The sequence below is a fragment of the Genypterus blacodes genome, unplaced genomic scaffold (genome assembly GCF_046128005.1).
Source record: "Genypterus blacodes isolate CSIRO-AG114 ecotype Tasmania unplaced genomic scaffold, CSIRO-AGI_Gbla_v1 ptg000133l_1, whole genome shotgun sequence".
NCBI lineage: Eukaryota > Metazoa > Chordata > Actinopteri > Ophidiiformes > Ophidiidae > Genypterus > Genypterus blacodes.
In genome coordinates, this window is record NW_027466935.1 from 8,085,448 (window position 1) to 8,107,500 (window position 22,053).

General features: G+C 44.0%; 1 protein-coding gene across 2 annotated transcripts in view; it reads right to left on the minus strand.

Moving 5' to 3' along the window:
• Positions 1 to 22,053, minus strand: part of palm2akap2 (PALM2 and AKAP2 fusion) — a 59,161-nt gene that overhangs the window by 9,022 nt on the left and 28,086 nt on the right. For both annotated transcript variants that reach the window (XM_076163663.1, XM_076163664.1), the window contains exons 8-9: positions 16,378 to 16,463; positions 102 to 323 (exon numbers count right to left, since the gene is read on the minus strand). In XM_076163663.1, the coding sequence (XP_076019778.1) occupies positions 102 to 323; positions 16,378 to 16,463 (308 nt within the window). The remainder of the gene's footprint in view (positions 1 to 101; positions 324 to 16,377; positions 16,464 to 22,053) is intronic.

Sequence of the window (22,053 nt, forward strand, 5' to 3'; positions counted from 1 at the left end):
CAGAACTGTTTGTGTGTGGAACCATGCATGGAGATAAAAATGATTGTGGCGACCCTGAGACAGGTGATGCAATCTGGCAGTCTGAGACAGGACCTGCTTACCTGCACCACCTCGCTGTCGGGGGTTTCTGCTCTCACACCCATCATGTTGTGAGTTCGGCTAGTGGGGCTGCTGAGGTGGCCATGTTGAATCGGCTGGCTCTCCAGTTCCATGATCACAGGCCCGTCGGTGATAACGCTGACCGACTCTTGGAAACTGACACTCTTCAGGGCTCGCTCTCTAGGCACTGGGTCACTGGCATCCTCGGCGGCCCGCCATGATTTCTGTTTTGACAGGCAAGCACAAAAAAATGCAAAAATGCTATTAAACTGCTATTTTGCTCTCAAATAATTTTTTTTTTTTTTAAATATCAAACGGTGACTGTTAACATTCATGTGTTTTTCTGTTTTAGCCATGATTTTGTAACCATACTAGAACATTACAAAGCTTAAATTGTTAAGCCGACGCCCCATTTTGTCTGAAACGCACGTGCGCACACACACATTATACGGACACACATCTCACACATGAATGTCTCTGTCTGCATTGCAGTAGTACAGTAGTTAAACCTCTGCAGCAGGAGTGTGTGCTGTCTGGTTCCCACCACTAAGGGGCGCCAACTTACACAGCCATTCCCAGCGCAGTACTGGAATGACGCTTCATCCAATCTGAGCTTGATTGTCAGATGATGAAGTGATTACATTAATGTCACATTTACAACGGCACGCTGAAGTATTGGACAGCAGCCATAAACTTGTAGGCGGCTCATTTATCATCATATGTTTCTTGTTGGAGGAGACGAGGAAATAGGGATGAATCTTTATCTTTTACAACCACAGCTGGGGATTAGCACAGATTTAGGTACTCCCGTAAAATACATTCCAGCTTCTCCTGGATAAATATTTGAGTCAGATTTTAGTCTAAATGTAATCCCTGGAAAGTCCCTTGAAATGGCTTGAAATAGAATTTAAACCTGGCAACAATCATACATAACATCATTACTAACTGACACATGTGATTACAGTTCGTAGTGTGTGTGTGTGTGTGTGTGTGTGTGTGTGTGTGTGTGTGTGTGTGTGTGTGTGTGTGTGTGTGTGTGTGTGTGTGTGTGTGTGCGTGTGTTACACGTGTCTTCTCCTGCCAAATGCCAAATGCGTCGGAATACCACAGGAGCATCAAACCTTTTTTTCTTAATTTTCTGTCTTTTATTGACTCTTATTTATCCTGATAACGAAATCAGCAAACTCAAGTCGAGTGCCTTGCTTTGAGGACACGTCAACAGGGTACACAGCTGTGGACACATTTGCAGGGATCAAAGTTGTGACCTTTTGGTGTTGAGAACCAGCAGAGCGACACATTCCAGACGTGCTGTTAGCGAGTCTTACATTTACCGACTCCTGTTTATTGACCTTTCTGTTTACATCTGTGGGCGCTGACCGCTTTACTGCCTCGTACCCGTTACACTTCTACTCCCGGCATGTGTTTACCTGCTGACACCATCACTGTGAATGCATGTGTGTTCACGGAGATCAATGTTCATTTTAAACACACACGCAGCCATTCCGCAGGGAAATTCAGCCTCTGCGTTTGACCCTCGCTAACTAAACGCAGCAGTGCCCCCTAGTGGGCCCTTGGTCGAAGGCAGCAACCTAAAGCTATTCCGGGCCGCGTTATCGCACAGATCTCAAACCGACACACACTCTGCGTAACATTAATGGTCTGTATTTCCATCGGCCGCCTTCCGGATCGCTGTCACTCACATTCCAAGTTCTGACTGGGTCGTCCAAATCAAACACATGAAGGGGAGATATTGCGAAACTGAAACCTGCTCGTTCTGTAGAGCTCGATGTAACCTGATCGGCCAACGGGCCCCACTGGGCACAGCAACACACGGGATTGTGTAGTTTAGAACCCACATCCAAATCCAGACCTGACCCTTTATCTACTCTTCTTTTGGTCCCTTGTCCTCAGCTGATTCTCTGCTCATTTCACCTCTTTCCTGTCATCCCTTGCTCCTTCTCTTTGAGGTTTAGTGGTCACTGAAGTCACATGATGGACTGTTACACCCTGACACTCTCCTCTTCTTCTACCCCCCCATCTCAAAACGGCTCTTTCATCTACTGTACATTCTTTTCTCCCCCCTTCTCGTCTTCTTGTCTCCTGTTTCTGCTCAGAAAATAACCGAAGATTCTCTGGGGGCATGTTGGTGACCGTCTGCCTCAGTCACATGCTAAACTCTCTCTCATGGCTCATAATGTCTGAAGAGAGAGAGAGAGCGAAAGGGAAACAACCATAATAAACACGTCTTTGTCCCTAAGAAAGAGACCTTATGCCTCAAACGAAATGAACTTTGCACATTAACAAGACAAAGGAGTTTTCACTTCGTCAATTGCCTGAGTGATCATGTGAGACCCCACACACGCATGAACACGGATCAAATAAGTGTATAACAATATAGCATGTGCTCTTGTGTGTGACTGTTGAGCAGGCAGGACGGTGCAGCGGGGGGAGGATATCCTGTTACTGTCTGTGGAAAACAGTACAACAGGAATGTCTCATATGGAACACACACACACACACACAAAAGCAGCACACATGTGACTTGCAGCAGTGTGTACCTGTATGAGTGTGTTGGCCGCAAGTATGTTTAGGACATTACGTGTGTGTGTGTGTGTGTGTGTGTGTTTCTTTCTTTCTCCCCGACATTCCAAGCATAGCAAGCTGTCCTCAAGGCTCAGATACTAATATTTTTGATGAGGGACAGAAGTACAGAAGTGTGTGTGTGTGTGTGTGTGTGAGAGAATGATGTAAGAAAATGATGAATGATGCCAGAAATTGTGTGAAAATATGTTGTTTTTCTTTTGAAGAGTGGGTAAGGTTCTGCAAAACTTTGACATGGAAGTGAATATATAATGTACTAAGATAAGATACCATTAAAATAGTTGCAAACGCCTTGGGGTGTGTGTGTGTGTGTGTGTGTGTGTGTGTGTGTGTGCGTGTGTAAGAGAGAGATTTGGGAGTGATGAAATTTCCAAAAAAGGATAGTAAGCAGTGAGGACTTTGATTTAGCAGCTGTTTGGGTTCAGAACTCAGATTCCATAGATAGTTTGTTTACATTAGGGTTTTGGGTTGAAAGGTTAAGTGGAAAATCCTCTGTCCATGTCGACTCACATCGAACACTAATGGTTAAGTTTGGGAATCAAACTCATACAGTAAATGGGAATTTGTCAGCTGTATAGGAATTCCAAATGTGTCTGTGTGCGTGTGTGTGTGTGTCTGTGTGCGTGTGTGTGTGTTTGTGTGTATGAGTCAGCGAGCCATCACAGTTTTATGTGTCTGTCTCATTGCTGTGTCATTCCACACTGGCCGCCATTCCAATCACATCTGGAAATGCTTAAAATGACTGCGATGCACTGAAAACACAAACATACACTCACACACATGCAGACACACACACGCACACACACTGTTTAACATACACACTGTGGCTACGTGCCCGAGAAGCAGGGGGTTCAATCTGACTGTAAAACGCACACGCACACACAAACTTTGCGCTCACACGTTTTAGGTAAAAAGCAAAAATTAAAAAGGGGACACATCCTTGACACACACACATGTACACACACACACACACACCTCCTGAGTAACCCAGTGTTCCCGGGCTCTGTTTCCTGCCTTAATATGATCCCATGTAGAAACTGGAGCCGCGCTGCTGCTGCTAGTTTCAGGCCTGGTGTCCTCTTATCCAAACAGCCTGGATAACAGAACCTAAGGCCCGCCGGTGCCATCCAGGATGTGACGAGTCGAGACGTTTTAGCGGTCTGTCGCTGCTGAGCTGACACGTGCACACATACACACCGCACAGACAGACAGGTGGGCCCCCTTAGGGTGTCGCCCCATTGGTCAAGTCGGATCAAATTGGACATCAAACCTTGTGGTGATCTTGACCAAATCTAACTGCTTTTAATCAAACAGAGAGGTGGGCGGGAAGTGACCTGAGTGTGTGCCATGAAAAGCCCTTTCTCCTCTATCTCTTCAAGGTTTGACATCAGTCAAGAGTAGGCGATCACTCACCTGCTGTCTTAAAGTATCTCGTCTCAATTCAGTCAGATATGGCCTACATCAACTTCAATCATCTTTAAATCCTGAGCACAATTCCGTGATGCTAAATCCTCTCGGTTCTGTGGAATTACAATTATTCCTTCTTGTGGCTCTTATCCGTTTCCCTTCTGTGCTCACTTCAGTTCAGAACCCTTCAGCCTTTGCTCTGTCCTGTTCCAGACAGTGGGAGTGCCGGACTTTTTCCCCTGGCCAAGCCTTTTCCTCCTCTTCTTCTCCTCCTTTTCCTCCCCTCCCGTCTCTTTCCTCTCCTCCACAAAGCCTCTCCTTTCTCACTACATTCCTGCCGGCCGGCCTCGGTAAGCTGTGATGTCATGGGCTAGAGTGTGTGTGTGTGAGTGTGTGTTGCGTGAAAGTGTGTGAGCAGTGCGTGCGTTCATTTCTCCAGAAATGCCCCTCGTGCACAAAGACCCCTTCTGTGCAGGCCTGTTTCCACACATACACACACACACGCCAAAAACATCCACCCTATTGCGCCCCACTCCTCCCTTCCTGTGCAGGTCCGGGCCCCCCCTTCATGCCTCGCTCACCCACTTTTCCTTTAACCTCATAGTCTGAGAGAGAGAGAGAGAGAGACAGAGAGGTGATGAAGAGATGATGACTAAAGAAAGGTGGAGGAGATGACAGGAAGGTAATGGCATTTTCTTCTGTCATCATCATCATCAGTATGGGACTGTTGACTCACTTCACACTCACTCGCCCTGTGTGTGTGTGTGTGTGTGTGTGTGTGTGTGTGTGTGTGTGTGTGTGTGTGTGTGTGTGTTACACTGATATGCTGGGTTGATATTCAGCTTTCAACAAATATCAATAAGCTCCAGCAGTGTCAGGCTGTGAGACAACATAAAGGCGTTTCATTATCGGCACGTTTCTGAGGTTTTTCTTAGGTGAAAAAGCACACATTTGACAGTAAGAAGGCAAAATCTTGACAATGACAAAATAAGTAAACATATGAACATAAATCTATCAACTCCTGGAAGCATCGATGGCAGAAACTGACTTCGTAAACCTAATTTAGCTCGGTGGTGGTCAAAGTCATTGTGATCCTGCTTGCGCATGTGTTTGTGTGTGGTTGTGTGTGTGTTGGGTCATAGGATCAGGCAGGTGGAAACTCGAGCTGACCCGAGTCATGGTTCACTTTCCCTGCTCACAAACAGTACACGGAGACATGCTGGAAACTCTTTTCACTTTACTCGGATTCGCACAAGCGTCCAGCGCTGCTATCAGCTGCTACAACACGAGCTGCCGCCGCTGCCACCACCGCCACCAGAAGTTTCAAGCTGCATTACAACAAAAGCATCTTTCTGACAGCACCAGCATGATGTATTATTATCTCTAGGCGTTCCCCTTTTCAGTCTAATTGTGCCACAATGGGAGAAGGGATGGAGCTTAGCCACCAGTAATTAATTTCTGTCTTGACATTTAGAGTTTTAAAAATGCTTTAAATGAATGATGGCTTTTTCTTACAGATGTGTTCGTACTTTACTAAGTCAAAACCTGAAACTGCAAAGAAACTCCTGCAAAAGCCAATGGCACCCAGCGATGCGTTCAATGTCCCTGCTTATGAAGGAAACATGTATACGTTTGACATCGTCGGTTGATACTTAAGCTGCAAAATGAAGGAAACCATCATGTAACCTTCCCTGCTCCAACTAACAAAATGCAAGCTGCTGGTGACTTTCTGGTGGCCAAAAATAACTGGTATGGTGAAGACAAATCGGTCAGGGATAATTGGGGCAGTAACCCAATTACTGCATGAGCACAGGGGGAGACGAGTTCAATTCCTGAATGAGTTTGTAACGCACAAAGAGACTTGTGAAGAGCTGAGAGCACAAACGGAAAAGCTGTTAACCATGAACAGAGAAATTGTTGGAGAAAGACAGATGTGAATAGTGAAAGACAGCTAGTGTGTGTGTGTGTGTGTGTGTGTGTGTGTGTGCCTTTAACTGGGTCAGCAATACTGGGTCAATAGAGAGTAATGCCCAGAGCAGTCTTACGTCAATAAAGTTGATCATCATTGATCAAAACTGCAGCACATGACATACTTACCAACACAACAACATGCTAGGATGACATACATGACATGCACACACACACACACACACACACACGGAAAACAATAAATCAACCAAACAGGCACGGAAAACAATATTAGTCATGAGTCGCATTAACAGCTGCACATCACTTATCAACAAGAACACGTTTAACGTCATAGAAACGCAATTTTGATGGATTATCTTTAAAAAATCTGATAAGAACATTCAGTGGAACCATAAGGCTAGAAGGGATTGAGTCATACATCATCAACACTTACACCAAATCTCTCACATTCTCTGGGATGGTATTAGATTATGTGAGAAAGGAAGTTCTGTACATTTTTTGGCTTTCATCAACTACTAAATCTCTTTTCTGTCTCAATTATCAGTGGTTGATCACTTAACGACTGACAATCTGGACCTTACAGACACAAATCAGCGGTGGTCCCATTCATCCACATCAGCAGGCCCTCTAGGGATCTGCTTTCCTTCAACATTACTGAAGAATTTAAATGCAGGCAATGTTGGGACTAAAATACGGGCGGTGAATCCCTTTAACAAACGAAAACAAATGACAGGGCAAAGCTGAGGAAGCGGCTGATTGGATGAAAGCCTATCATGGCTCATAGCTCATCCGAACAGGAAGCCAAAGGAGCCGCACTGCCTTGGCGTCTACGGAAATGGCTCTCAACACAGGAAATGTACCGACAACTAGAGGCCACCTGCGCTCGGACGCAAACAAACAGGGACTACTAAGCAACGTGGAGTGTTCAAGTTCAATGGGGTTAATGTTCTGCAAAATAATGATCAAAATAACGATCAAGTGTCCAAATAAGTAAACCAGCAAAGGCACTCAGAGATTGCATAACTGTGCCGAGGCCAAAAGTCAAAAGTCATTGCAATTTTCAATCAACATTATCTTGGAAATTGATTATTACAAAATATTTACCGTGCATATCCATCAGTCCCAGCTACCTACAAATATGTCACCGGAATTCAAAATGTGAATTTGAGATATCCTGACAAGCGTTCTTCCATTTTAAATCCCCACAACTAGAAAATGTCAACGGTTTACAACCAAGCAGTGCAGAGAGGACAAAGACTGAAATCCTAACGTCATTCTCAGTTGCAATCCGCTCTGGCTTCCCTCCAAGGTCGTGTTAAATTGTCAGTTTATGTAACCTGCAGATTTCTGTCACATACATCTCAACCTCGAAAGAATTACAAACGCTATGAAACGTTGCAAAAGAGTAAGGAAGGCGATTACTACCTACCCAGAGAGCGTGAAGCACCAACCACACTGGGATCATGTCAGGCCGTCTTTGGGAGTAAAGTGTTACAGAGGAATGCACTGGACTCATGCTAACTATTTGTGTCCCTTTTCTCAAAGCCTCTCAAAGTCACCATTCACACACACATTCACTCACACATACACACACACACACACACACACACACACACACTCTCAATAAACTAGACAGCCTCTGACCCGTCGTGAGACAACAGAGGACTCAACGGACGCTGGAGTGAGACTCTCTAGGCTGAATACTAATGATACACTCCACACACACATAGATGGAGAGCTCTTCTTAAGCAGAAAGGGCCTGTAGTCACAGTGTGCGACCATTTGTGTACACAAGCTCTCCAGTCACAGGACTAACAGCCAGATTAACACTTCCAGTACGCGCAATGGGACAACTGCGGCAGTAAACACTGCCCAGCCCTCCATCATGACTTCAGGACAGTTAGGAGTTACGACCTGGAGCGAGTTAAGTCACTAAGTGCAGCATTTCTCTCTGGAGTTTAGATATGGGTGTAGAATAATATTTCATACTGTGAAACCAAAACAAAATGTTCTTTTCTGGGCTAGGTGCCCGGTGCAACGGTGCACTTGGTGTGGATTATACGAGTGATAATGTACAGCCAGTTGGTTGTTGTTGCAAAATAAACTCTTGATAGTGTGATTGAAGTCCCCGGGAGTGGAATGGAGGTTATCCCGATCACAGACACAGGCCTTATTTGGCAGTAATACCAGCCTGCTGCACATAACGCTCCTGACACAGATACTTATCAACGCCATTAGAAACTTCAGCAACTGCTACCGGGCTGAAGTCGTACATTTTGTAAACGTAAAGACTTCAAAGATAACAATTTACAAGACAGACTGTATTGTGGTCTACTGAGGCCAACATTTCTGATGCAATAATTCATATTTGTGGCTCATTATATTTCTTCCTGTATGTTTGTTGAAGTGACGATGGCGATGATTGCGTAATTTTTCGGATCAGTTTGACCATATAGAGCTTAACGATCATTAACGAGCACCAGGTGTGCCCGATCTGCGGCCCTGCTCGGTCTTTGTGCAGGTGATGATGTCGTTTAATTGAGCTGATTGCTTGCAGCTGTGATTTGATATCGAAATGCCACACCAGGCTGTTGAGTTGTCATGTGTTGGGCTTCTGTGGTGAGGAGCCCAAACACGTAAATCTATGAGGATTGTCATGTTTGCAGTTGTGAGCACACACACCAAACAGAAACAAAACCAAACCGGGCCAGCAAAGCAGAATACATCAGGCTTGTTTTATAGGAAAGTGCTTCAGGGTGGATTTTTCTCTTACTTCTCTGCCTCCTGTGATTATATAACCATCCTGTTATTCATCCAGCAGTTATCAACTAATACCTTCCTGTCACACACGCATAAATGGAATGTGATGCAACGTGACGATTAAGTTACTGTAGTCAGTGGCCTCGGGTTAAGAAAGAAATGAAGGAAATAGTATGCAGGAAACAAGGAACAAGCCAAGGGATGGACATAAAGAGACTCCACTTTAGTGGAGGAGATGGAGACGCGATAGATGGCTGTGTGTGTGTGTGGAAAAAGCTGCTGAGCATGTAATTCTAATCCTCTCCCAGTGTGTAGCAGCTCATCTTTTGGTCACAGCAGAGACCACACACTTAACAGGCTAAGGGCTCTGACTTAAATGCAGGTATGGGGCCTTGGAAGCAATTAAACACACACTCCTCTCCTGCTTATCCTATTATCATATCAAAATGCTGCAAAGGGTCAACATTTACTGTTTTGTTTTGTTTCACACAGACCTATGATGAGCCAATTATACACACACCGACTTGAACTTTAGAAACCTAAAGTTGCGTAAATTCCGTGGAAATTCAAAGTCCTCAGATCACTGCACTGTTCACATTATAGAATGTTTAGTCTTGTCATCAGGTATCTTGAAGTCATTGTGGTTTGCAAACTGTGTGGCGGATCGGTGATTTGTGAACTTTGACCAGGGTGAATATAGACAACTTCTGGTCTCCTAACTATGTATAGTTGTGAAAACACACACGAGAAGTGCCATGGGAAAGACCTCACACAAGACAGGATTTCCTTCTGCCAAAAATATGTCCACAAGGAGTTAGCGATCTGGGTTTTTGCACACAGATTTGCAGTGAAAGATCAAGTTTGAAAACTAAACACTTCACTTCTCCTTGCAAAGTAATTTGCACTTTGGTTGTCTGTAGCTTGTCTCTGTTGCTGACACATATCGACTCATGCTCACCTCGAGTGCCGATCCGAACACTCAGTGAAGCCAGAGATCTGGGATAAGATTGTGTAGTCTAGACCTAACTGAAAAACAGTTAATAATCAACATACTGGAACAATCATCAACCAATCATGCTTTATTCTCTAACTTTTGAATATGTGCCCCATCCTGCATGATTTCTAGGTGCTAATACACTTTGAGAGACTTGCATTGACGACACAACATCCACCAAAATAGCAGCCACCAATGTTTACACAGCTTCACACACAATGGCCAAAATGGCAAACTTCCTCCAAGTTTCTCAAATGCATCATGCTCAGACTGCTAACGCAAGCAACAACAGCCTCAAGCTATTTGAGTTTGTAGACTGTGAAACACAAAGTTAGACTCGTCCTACTACAGTACATTACCACAGTGCCCGACCTTATGATCCATGATCAGTGCCCTTGTCTTCAGCCTGTATTAGAATGAGCACAGAGCAGGACAGAAGCCGAGCAGAACCGCTCTAAGCAGCAGCATCAGTTCTGTAGCGTTTGATGGAGCACAGCTGCGGCACCATAACACAAGCCTACACACAATGTTCGTGCCAGAGCTAACACTGTGGTTAACCTGAGAGCAAATCTCGTGACAGTGTTACCTTTATAGCATTAGCACGGTGATAATGACCATAGCTCTCTTCCGCCTCACGCTGAGAGCAGTGCTGCTCTAATCACCTGTCTATTTACAGACGCTAGCTCATTAGCTTGTGGTATTTAGACGGGAGGAAGGAGCTCTGAAGAGGAAAAGCAAACATGACAAGCATGTCTGCTGGCAATCATGTCTGGTTTCTACAGATACAATTTGTTTAGTCAGTTATATTTAGACTAAATGCATTAAATAACAAATATTAAACTTGTCATAGACATGTATTTTTCTTTCACTTGGCTGGGATTAGGCTCACTTTGTTGATTTTTTTTTTTCAAATTTTTGCAGCAGAGCAAAGCAGCAAATTTTGGATGAACTGGAGCAGACGATGGGCTGTGGAGGTTTACTTGTACAGTCTGTGCTGCATGTTGCATAAACAATTCACTCCCAGTAAATTCTTGAACCACAGCAGATGAAAAGATTTACTAATCAAATGTAGTAATCAAAATAAATGTATGTAATCAAAGTATCTCTGTGGGATGGAAAGGTGGCTCTGAGTGGTTTCCTCCTTGGTGGAGAACCGCTGATCGAAAATGACTGATTCAAACATCTATCAATCAATACGTATCTATCCCTTGTTTTGGTGTCAGAGAGGGTCTGGATGGTGGAGAATTGGATTCTGGTATGTGTCGATGTTTTTAACACCTTAGTTCTCTGCATATTCTCAACCGTGGATCCCAAAATTTTAATTGTAAGCCTGAAATCAGAGTGGTCTTTCTTTCTAAAGACTGCCCTTATTTGAGGTTTACAGCTGATAAAGGCCCGAGCGCCCCTCTCACATTCTAGAAACGTAAATCCATGCTGGCACACACACATTCCACGCTCTGGCTGGAATGCGATAAAGAGACTTCTGGAGCTTTTCGGTACCACAACACCAAAACAAAGCTGTGTGTTATGAGATGAAGCCCTGGCATGGAGAGAGGTCAACCTCATTCCTGACTTCCTAAAGCTATTTCATTGTTTTAGAAACTGGAAGTGTTCTGTTAGTGTTATGGTGCATTTTTGAAATATCTCCTCTTCCGTAGATTTCCACGCTGCATTTCCATTGTCTACACGTGTGCTTGTTGTACAACACGTTATTTGTGTGTGTTTGTTAGCAGCTGCTTTATGCTTTGCTTTGTGTTTATTGAATGACTTCTGTTGCACTGTATAACAATAGTCGGTGGATACTGCGGACAATGGCGGGTGGTGGAGGTTGTGTAATGGTGGCCATCACATGCCCGGGGTGTATTGTCGTGTTTCCTGCATCCCTCCAGTTCCCTTCCTCTCTGGAACACAAATACCAAAACACTGAGCGAATGCTTTTCTAGGTTGGAATATGTAGTCCTTTTTATGTTCTTCATTCCTGCCACTATAACATTTATTGATTTTCAGTGAAAGAACTTGTACTTTTGTGACTGCAAGCCTTCAAACTCCTTTTGGTTGCCACATCGAACCCTTTTAAGTTCAGAGATCATTGAGATCAATTCAGACTGAGGGATGCTTTTCTAAGTTGATGTCAGGTAGCCTGAGATACCAAAGGGTTAAGGCAAGAGCATTAAACAAGGCAGAGTGACGCATTTCATTTTCAGATGGAGTTTTTGTTTTTCTGCATTCATTAGAGCAGATGGAAGCCATCTCTCTTTGTCCCAACTGTCTAGCAGGTGAATTACTGAAAATGGTTATCATTATCAGTCCTATTCAAATGTACCACAGGAGGGCCAGATTGGGCTTTTCAAAGTGCATAACCTTAATATGCTTTTACTGTATATATGCTGAAAAATATCACTGTTAGCACTATAATCCTCTTTACTTCCTTCACATTACGCAATATATAATTGAGATTTAGTCAGAGACACAACTGAAAACAAATGTGGATAAGGAGAAAACAACATCATTATCTTAGTGCCATACACGGTACAGATCTCTGTTTAGGACAATCTCTTCAAATTTGTGCTTCTTCCTTATCACAGCTGGTGTGATAAGGAAGTCATAACAAAGACCACAGACACAGACACAGGCACTGACACACACACACACACACACACACCGATGTTTAGTTTCATCACTTTTAGCTGTCATCCATTCTCGTGTCCACTCTCACGGGCCAAACAGAAATAGTCACAATGTCACTCACCCCCCAAAGAACTACTTAAAATGCTCACGTGCACAAACATGAACAGCGCTCGTGTCTGTGCATGTCGGCTAAAAACAAACAGGGAAAACAATTTTCAGGACTGAGGCTAATAGCCGGACTCTGGGGTCCAAACACCCAAGCTGTGTTTTGGTCATTGTCACTGAGCAGAGCGGTGACAGCATGTATGAGGGCTTAACCACAGAATTTACCACAATTATGAATCAGAGACATTACTGTGTGTATGCACAGTGCTGTTTGACTGTAATGTTTGGGCTTCATCCAATAACAGGAGGCGGAGTATCACTTTCTTCCTGGAAGACGTCCAGTGACGACACATCGGCGGTTCGGCCATTGAAAGGCCATCAGCCAGTTAATGTCAACAACACTTCAAGCTGTGTGATGCTAAACAGACTTCCTACTTCCCTCCTCTACCTCGCCCCCCTCTGCCTCTCTGTTTTGCAAACTTACCGTAGATCTGCTGTTCCTACTAAGCATGCACACACACACACACACACACCTGAACCTCCCCTTAATCTCTCCTACTACCCTTCTTCGTCCTCTGTGATCCTGTCGGCCTCTTACATCCCGTCTCCCCTCAGTAGCTCATTCCCTTATTCCACCTCCTGTGTCCTCTTGGCTCTCAAAGCTCAATCATTATCAACCCAACAGCTGTTATGTAACCTGTGATAGCGCGTGTGTGTGTGTGTTTTCTGGGAAGAGGGCAAGATTTGGAGGAAGAAGACATCAGTGATAACTTGGTTGCTTCTGTCAATGTTCCCATACCCGTCTCTGGGGTACTCGGATGTGCCCGTGCGTACACACACACACACACACACACACACACCAGCCACCTTCTAACATAGACCATTTCATCAAATTAGAAAGCAGGCTGTGAATCTTGCGTCTCAGGCCTGGCTGGGGTATTGATACACACTCTTACTTTCCCTCATTTCACTTGAATCAGCGATCAGTGTGTTAAGTGTGACGAAACAGAACAGTAAGCATGGCCGATGAGCTGATCAGGTTCTAGATGAAGTCCAGCCCTTTTTCAATGCACTCATCAGTTATGAACAGAATCTTACTGAATATTTGACTAGAATCTCTTCTTTCTTGCTCCATAAGTCAACCTAAAGAGCATCCAGAGCGTCTCATATCTAAAACCCTGGTAGATTCACATGCTGGTAAAAAGATATACATGATCTAAAACATGGTTTGGCTACTTGTGCCACAAAAATGTAATAGTAGAAGTTTCAATTTGTGGATTTGTTGAAACAAACATGTCAGTGTGTTGAAGGAAATGTGCTTCGGTTGCTCTCAGGGTTTGATTGGTGCAGCCTCCATCAGAGCCTGAATTGAAATCTTATCTCACTGCTGTTTTTCATCATTGCTTTGACCGCAGCAGCAAGAACCAAACATTTGTGCATTTTTTGTAGCTTGAGTCATCACAATGTAATTTCAATCTTCTGCCCTAAATTGATGTTTTCCAGATCATCAGAGATCTTGTCTTACATCATCTGATTGTCTCCTACCCAAAACCAACACAGCAGAAAACCCATTGTCATCGTCAAAGTTGCTTGTTCAAGAACCGCAAGTTGCTTGGCAACAGCTAGGGATGAGGAAAGTGCTGAAAAAACACCACCAATAAGAAGTGTGGAGGGGAATATAATGAATTCTGGCTCCAGGTGGCTTGGTCTGAACACCACGTGCCAACCGCCCTGCTGTGTTTGTGACAGAGCCTATGCTTTTCATCTTTTCAAAGAGTCAGCATTACGAGTCCATATCCAGCTTTAGGTCAGGGGTTGAGCTCAAAGTGTTTACTGCAACTTTAACCATATATTATTATGGGAGATTGCAACACGAAGAAGCTAATTACACGTTGAGTCAGCCTGAGAAACACTGGTTAGCAGGTTAATGACAATGCTAAATGGCAGCTTGGATAACAGGGGAACGCCTGGAAGCAACAATCACAAAACACGAGTAACATAGTAAACAGCATAAACATGGAATATCACCAAGTGAAAACATAAGATACTGTAATTTGGAGAGTTTTATAAGAATGGCACGAAAACCAAGCCAGCATCACGACCATAACCAGCGTACTCTCACTCTCTCTGCCTAGTCACTCAGTATGTGGATCACCAAAATCAGGTTAAGGTCATTCTTGCATCTAGGCTATATTGATGCAGAGAGGGGTGGGGGGAGAGGGAGGGAGGGAAAGAGAGAGAGAGATGGAGAGAGAGAGAGAGAGAGAGAATGCTGCAGCCAGTAGTCTGGTCCACTGACCTCCTTTGAGTGGCTCTCTGGAGGGATCGGTGCAGTATCTTGTGTCCTGCCCCGTGTTCAAGCTAATCAGGGTAATTACGGGCTCTTTTTACCTAATAGCCTGAACATAAACACTCACATAAAAACAATGCAGACTGACACTTAAATGTAACCCAGGAGGGAACCATCTGATTATCTGCCCCTTCCATTGAACCTGCTGCTATTGAACAAATATAAAGTAGTTGCCATATGTTGAGTTTAACTTTAATGTACCTGTGAAGATGGAGGCAGATGTGCAGCAGATATTCCTCCCCGATGACTCAACAGACCAACTAAGGAGGCGTAGCAGATCGCTTCTTCTTCTCTTCTCTTCTTTCTTTCTTTCTTTCTTTTCTTTGTCTTCTTCTTCAACTCTCACCACCCCCCAAAAAACACGCGAGACTGTGACCGCCTCTCCCGTCCCCTCTGCTGCCGCCGCCGCTGCTGCTGCTGCACCTCCACCGGCCGGCGGGACGTCAAAACCCCAAGAAACGAGCAGGGAAGAGAAGCAGCGGGACAAACACGCGTGTGTGTCGTTACCGCTGTCCGGAGCGGAATCCGCTGGGAGATGACACTGAGCTCCTGCTCCAACCGCCCGTTACCTCCTCCTCCTCCCCCCCCCCCCCTTTTTTTTTAGGCACGCGCGCTGAATAATGCAGAGCTCGCGAGGTCCCGCGCGGGCGTGTGCGCGTGTGTGCGTGCGCAGGCGCGTGTTCTGTCCCGTTCCAGAAACAATCAGAGCGCGAGGCAGAGCTCCAGCCTGCACAATGAGCGCGAGCCCCGCGGGTCAGGTTACCGCCGCTACATTCACCCGTTCATTCATTCATTCACTCGTTCAAAGCAATTAGACTGCACGTTGGTCCCCCGCACGCACGCACGCACGCACGCACGCACACACACACACACACACACACACACACACACACACACACACACACACACACACACACACACACACACACACACCTCTTGTATGCACATTGCACACCTGATCTCTCTATCCCACCCCTCTTATATCCTCACCCCCCTCTCCTTTATTATTATCCATCCCCCGTCATTCATGTCCTCACATCCGTCTGTCTCACTCTGTTCCTAAGTCATTATGCTTAATGCACGTTCCTCACTTTGTTTTGCTGCATTTAGCCCTCTGTTAAGTCTGGAAAATGGTGTTACAGCACATTAGTGCCCCCACATTTCATCATATTACACTGGTGTTGGCCTGAGATTTTACTAGAAACCTCCCCAAACACACACACACACACACACACACACACTGATACACACTGATACACACACACCATTCCAGTGTGAAATAACACTTTGTGAGCCTGTAATCTGAACAAATGCAGTTACAGCCCATACAGTGTGTTTCCTGCGAGCCAACCGTCCAAGTCTTACCAACATGTCTCTCAGGTACATTAACATACACATCATTGCGTACTATGACTCCTGTCTAGAGTATCCGAAAGGGTAAAAAAAAAACGTACTGCCAGACTATAAAGCATTTTAGTAATCGCACCCTCAAAAACATACTTACCATGGCAGTGTGTGGATGTCTGGTTGGAATGGACGGTTGATACCCATTTCCTGTTGTCATGACAACCCCCGCTGACTTGCCGTAACCTATGACAAAAGATAATTAGTATTATTACCACCGTCATCACTATCCTTTATTCACCTCCACCATTTTACGGTGTATACAGTATGCATTACTTACATATTAATCATAACTTTCTCCTTAAATGAATGCTGCAAACATACCATGTACAATATCTACAAAATATTCATTACTCTTGATCTGATTGGGATTTTAAGTAATTTTATGATGATCAAGATGATGGAATATGAAGTGCAAACATTCAAAGGCAGCTTTTCTCCCTCTGTAAATGTGTGTGCATATTTACAGATGAACACATGCTTCCCCGACCTGTTAGTGTGATCATTGTAACAGCTAGGGATCCACGTTTGCACGCCCGCACACACTGTTTTCCTGTGAAATCTCTTTTTTATCACTATTGTGGGAATTCTCATCATCCCGTATTAGCATCTGTATTTATATGAGAAAGACGATCAATATTTATCCTCATTCTACTCCCAAGCTGTGTTGGTATCTATCTATCTTCTCTTACCATCATAATCATCATCATCATCATCATCATCATCATCACTGAATTCATGTAACATTATCAGACTAAACGATTGTAAAACCAGATGAAACAGCTCATTGTTAATACAAAGGCTAGAACTGCTCATATAATTGGTACTACTACCATGAGTACTATTACTAGAGCAGTGCAAATCACAGTTATACCATGTGCGTCCAAATTATCATCTAGACGTGTGTGTGTGTGTGAGTGAGTGAAAGACAGAGAGAGACAGACAGAGGGAGACAGAGAAAGAATAATATTCTGCAGTTACAGCTCATGTTAGAGAGACCAGGCATCCATCGAACCCAAGATAAATCAATTAATGTTTATCATCAGAACACACCCATCCTGTGTGTGTGTGTGTGTGTGTGTGTGTGTGTGTGTGTGTGTGACATTATTAATGGAAAGATGTACGTAATATAGAGCAAGCTGGATATGTATGTATTCTAATCGAGTTTCAAAACGTCTCGATAAAGTTTCTTTTGTCCTGACTGTACAGCTATAAGAGCCACTCATGCTGCAGTCAGCATGACAGCAGGGAAAGCACAATGACAAAGCACAGGAGGAGTGTGTGCAAGGAAATGGCAGCAGTTGAAAGCGTGTAAGTGACGATGTCATCTATAAAGTGGTTTTATGAAGCTCAGAGGTGTTAAGTATAATAAAAGCGCAGTGAAATGAAGGCAACATACTGGGAGTAATAAGAAGCCAAGTGCAAATGTTAATTAAATCAACTGCAGGGACATTCCACTAGCGAGCAATATTGTACTGGTAGCTGCATGAGGGCAGATTTAACCCAGATACAATCAAGATTCTGATTCAGTCAAGCCATTGTGTGCAAGGGTGTGTATGTGTGTGGGCCCAATCTGATGGAGGGAGAGAGGGAGGTTTTATTAATGACTCGATGCGTTTCCGGTCTGTGTTTTCAAGACTATGCAGGTTCATTGTTTTCATGAACTCCCCTCATTACTCCTCAGTTGCTGTTGTTGTTGTTTTAAAGGCCTTTCACCTCCCTCCAGTCTGAAGTGATGGGTAGACATGTGAGATACTGAGAAATGAACTTAAACCTCAAGTATTCTGTTGCTTAAATGTCCACACACACATGTAGTAGTGAACATCTCCACATGCAGTAGGTGCAGTTCTGTAGAGCGTCAGCCTGCTCCTTATTTAAATGCGTGTTCAGTATTTATAGGACAGCAGATGTTTAGTTGTTCTCTGCTCTCCTTCTTCTCTTCTCAGTATTTTCCCAAAGCATTAACTCATTAGGAGCCACACAGACAGTATGCATCCCTACAGTGATATACGTCTAATGTGTCTTTAATCTTTAATATCTGTTCACACTCACATCACTGGGACTTACGAAGGCAAACTTACATGAACCATTTTGGGTGTTAGATTAATGTCACCTCTGGACTTTAACTTCCTCTCCTGATTGCTGGTAGGCTAGGTTACCTGGGTTACCTGAATTCACCACTTGAAAGATTCAACAACACTGATCTGGTCCTCAACATTGTAATTCGTCCTGTGATGAAGCTAATAACCTATGTGTATATCATATCATCATGCTGTAATCAACACCCTCGCCTGGTTTACTCGCTCTCATAAGCTTATTATAATCAGCATGTGTTAAGTGAGTTGCAACCTCGTGAAGGCAAGATGTTAAGATTAATAGAAATTAATGACAACAGCTCATAAATCTCTTCTCTCATACTCTTGATTATGAAAGGATTTAAGATGTTGACCATGAAAAGATGGATGTAAGTGTTTTTTTTTATTCATAAGGATTCTGGTGCAAATTTGCGAATGTAGTCTTTCCTGTGCTTCTCATTCACGAAGATGCACCGACTCAAAGTGCTTGAGTGGTGTGCTGAGTTGCCACTGCTTACATATGCACGATGAATGTGTAAGCGGTGTTAATTAACGCTGAACGGAGGGCATATTAATCATTGTCCAAATGGATTTGGCCCGAATTCAATGCAGAACCTTCACACTGATAAGCTGAAGCTAATGACTCCAGACCAAATCATCTGCCAATTGCACATTGTAGGTGTAAGTCGTGTGTCGCTTGTTAGTGGCAGTGGGTATTATAACAGATAGGGGTGCGGTAAGAACAGCGTGTGATCTGGACGTCAGCAGCCAATGAAGAAGTGAATATTAGAGACAGATGGAAAGAACAACAAGCAAGAGACAGCAGGGGGGCACTGGAGAAACTCAGCTTTATTGACCAAAGATAGAGAGATACAGACATCTGAGAGAGAGAGAGAGAGAGAGAGAGAGAGAGAGAGAGAGGGAGAGAGAGAGAGAGAGAGAGAGAGAGAGAGAGAGAGAGAGAGAGAGAGAGAGAGAGAGAGAGAGAGAGAGAGAGAGAGAGAGAGAGAGAGAGAGAGAGAGAGAGAGAGAGAGAGAGAGAGAGAGAGATTGAAGTACAGAGTGAGTCGTCATAATCATAAAAAGGAAGAGAGCGGTTCGAACAGTAGAAAATGGCTCCTTTTGTTTTAGCAGTCCGTACCGAACTGTGAGGGCAGGCAGTCAAGAACAAGAGAGAGAGACCCCTACAGAGAGAGAGGGGTACTGCAGGCGTGGCAGTGGGGCTGTTTTAAACTGGTCAACAAGTCTGTTGGTCACATACAGTACAGCTCCATGTCTTTCTTCAACAACAACACACTCAACCCTTTTTATTTTTTGTGTGCATGTGTGTGTGTGTGGGGTTTTTTTTTTGTTGGAGTCTGCTGTGTTTCATTTAGTTGGTACGTAAATCTGCATTGAGCCTCACACCTTTTGGGGAAACCAACGCCACACTTCTCTGCATAGTCTTTTCAGTTTTCAACACTATCAGTCATGCAATAAACACATTTTTTGTCGATCGGGAGAAAAAAAAGAGCATTGCACTGTTAGCAGTCGTTCCCAACCTACACTAGTCTACCGTGAGCGTAATAAGGGACAATGACTGTGATTATCTGCTTTAATGAAGGGACCGTACTGGGGGTTTTGCATGTCCATTCATAAGACAGGTTGGGCCGTCTCAGCCTGAGGACAAACGTTAGGCAAACATGGAAGTTGTGAGGGGGATAAATGTGAATTTGGCAGCGTCTTCCGATAAAAAACTCAAACCCTCTCACTTATCTAAGAGTGGTTGGTGTTGTAAACATTGTTTGTTTCTGGGCTACCATGCAAAGCCACCCAGTCTGGTCATCCTCTACACACAATGTTTCATAAAAGATCTCCAGATGAGATGCCTTCAAGGCCAGTCAGTATTTTTCAGCTACAACACGTGCCTGGAATGGTAGCGGCCACCATGAGTTTCGGAGAGGTGTGACGGTGAAGGAAGGTGGAGTTAATCGTGAGATCACACACACATACACACCAAAGCAGTGAAGTTAGGAGGATGGAAATATACAAAGCTCTCTTTTTATCCAGTCCTAACTGTCATATGGCATCGGAGGGACATCGTAACAATGCTCCATCGCATCCGTATATAATCCGCAATAATCTCTAGATCTTCATATAGATGTGGAAAATAAAATCATTGCTAAATAGAATATTGAGTTTATTTACATTCTTATCTACACAGGAGCCCTGACAGCAGCACTCTAAAGCACAAAAGCCCAACTACACGCCGCCGCTGACATTAGACATTAGAGGGGGGGAGGAGTTAGGGTACAACCGATTTTCTCTAAGACGTCAGCTCCTCGTCAAGTCTCTGTTAAAAGTGGACTAATCCTCCTCAGTCCAACCTTTTCACTTTGTTTTACCTTTTCCATGATCTAAAAAATGAAATCCTATATAAGTGGCTCTTGTGTGTGTGGTGGTGTGTGTGCCACCATGAGTGCTTGAACTGCTCTAATATCTAAGGAAATGATTTTGAGTCACACATTATTCTCTTGTATTTAATTAAAAACTACATTCTAGTTTAATTATCATTGTCTTTCTAACTAAGTTTGAGAAACATTTGCCCGTATCAATGCGGCGAGAAACAGGAAATATTAGAGAGAGAGAGAGAGAGAGAGAGAGAGAGAGGGAGGGTAAAAACATGTCAAAGGTCACAGGACATCATTGTGCGATGGAACACAGCCTCCCTATCGGTGCGCACAGCTTCTTCCTCGATCGCGCAATTTCATTCTGTCACGTCACTCCAACTTCCATTGTTCAAACGCACGCCGTCGTTACAATCCTCTCGCTTATATCGGCGCACTTGAGGTGGAACTAAATCTTCAAAGGGTCCACCGTCTCTAATCACTCAGCAGAATGAAGGATGATCACAGCTGAGTGCTTTTAAGAACCCCAGCCAAGCATATGACATGCAACCTTTGACCTATAATGGGACTGTACTTACGGAGCTATAAGGATAACATACTGTACGGTGGTAGCATGACACCCGGGGCCTTGTGATTTGTAGCACCGTTGTAAACAAGGACCCTGGGGGGGGGAGACTGGCAGTGTTTCAATGGAGTGTGAATCTTAAAGAGTTTAACGATACACTGGTGGCCTCCTGCAGCCATTTGGTTGATTTACATTAAAAGGCAAAAATATAGTCTCATTGTGTTTTTTTTTTTTTTTACATTACCTCATCAAACCTTTGTGCCGTGCGTTAGTGGTCATAAATGCTTTTGTTTACGTAATAGTAAATATTCCCACGTTTCCAAGGGTGAACTCGTTAAGCTGCCGTGAGCTTCCTGTGCTCTCGTTGCCTAAACACACACACTGGGAAAAAGTTGGCTGTATAGATCCTACGAGCTGCCAAAGGTGATCCACGGCTCCTTATTGGCTGCAGAGGAAAGGGAGGTGCAACTAATAATGGGAGGAAATGACCTCAGCGATGGAATAGCTGCTGGAGGTGATGGAGACAAACACCAAAGAGAGAGAGAGACAGGGAGGGAGGGAGAGAGGGAGAGGGGGAAATGAGCAAGAGTCCTATGACTGCTAACTACGGCGCGAAAGCTTCAGCAGGCGTCTCATCATTCAACAGCCTTTTTTTTTTTTTTCAGCTTTCCAAAAAAATCTAATCTAATCAAATCAAATTACAAGTGCAAACTGAAATAAAAACTCCAACAGAAACGTTCCATTTTCTA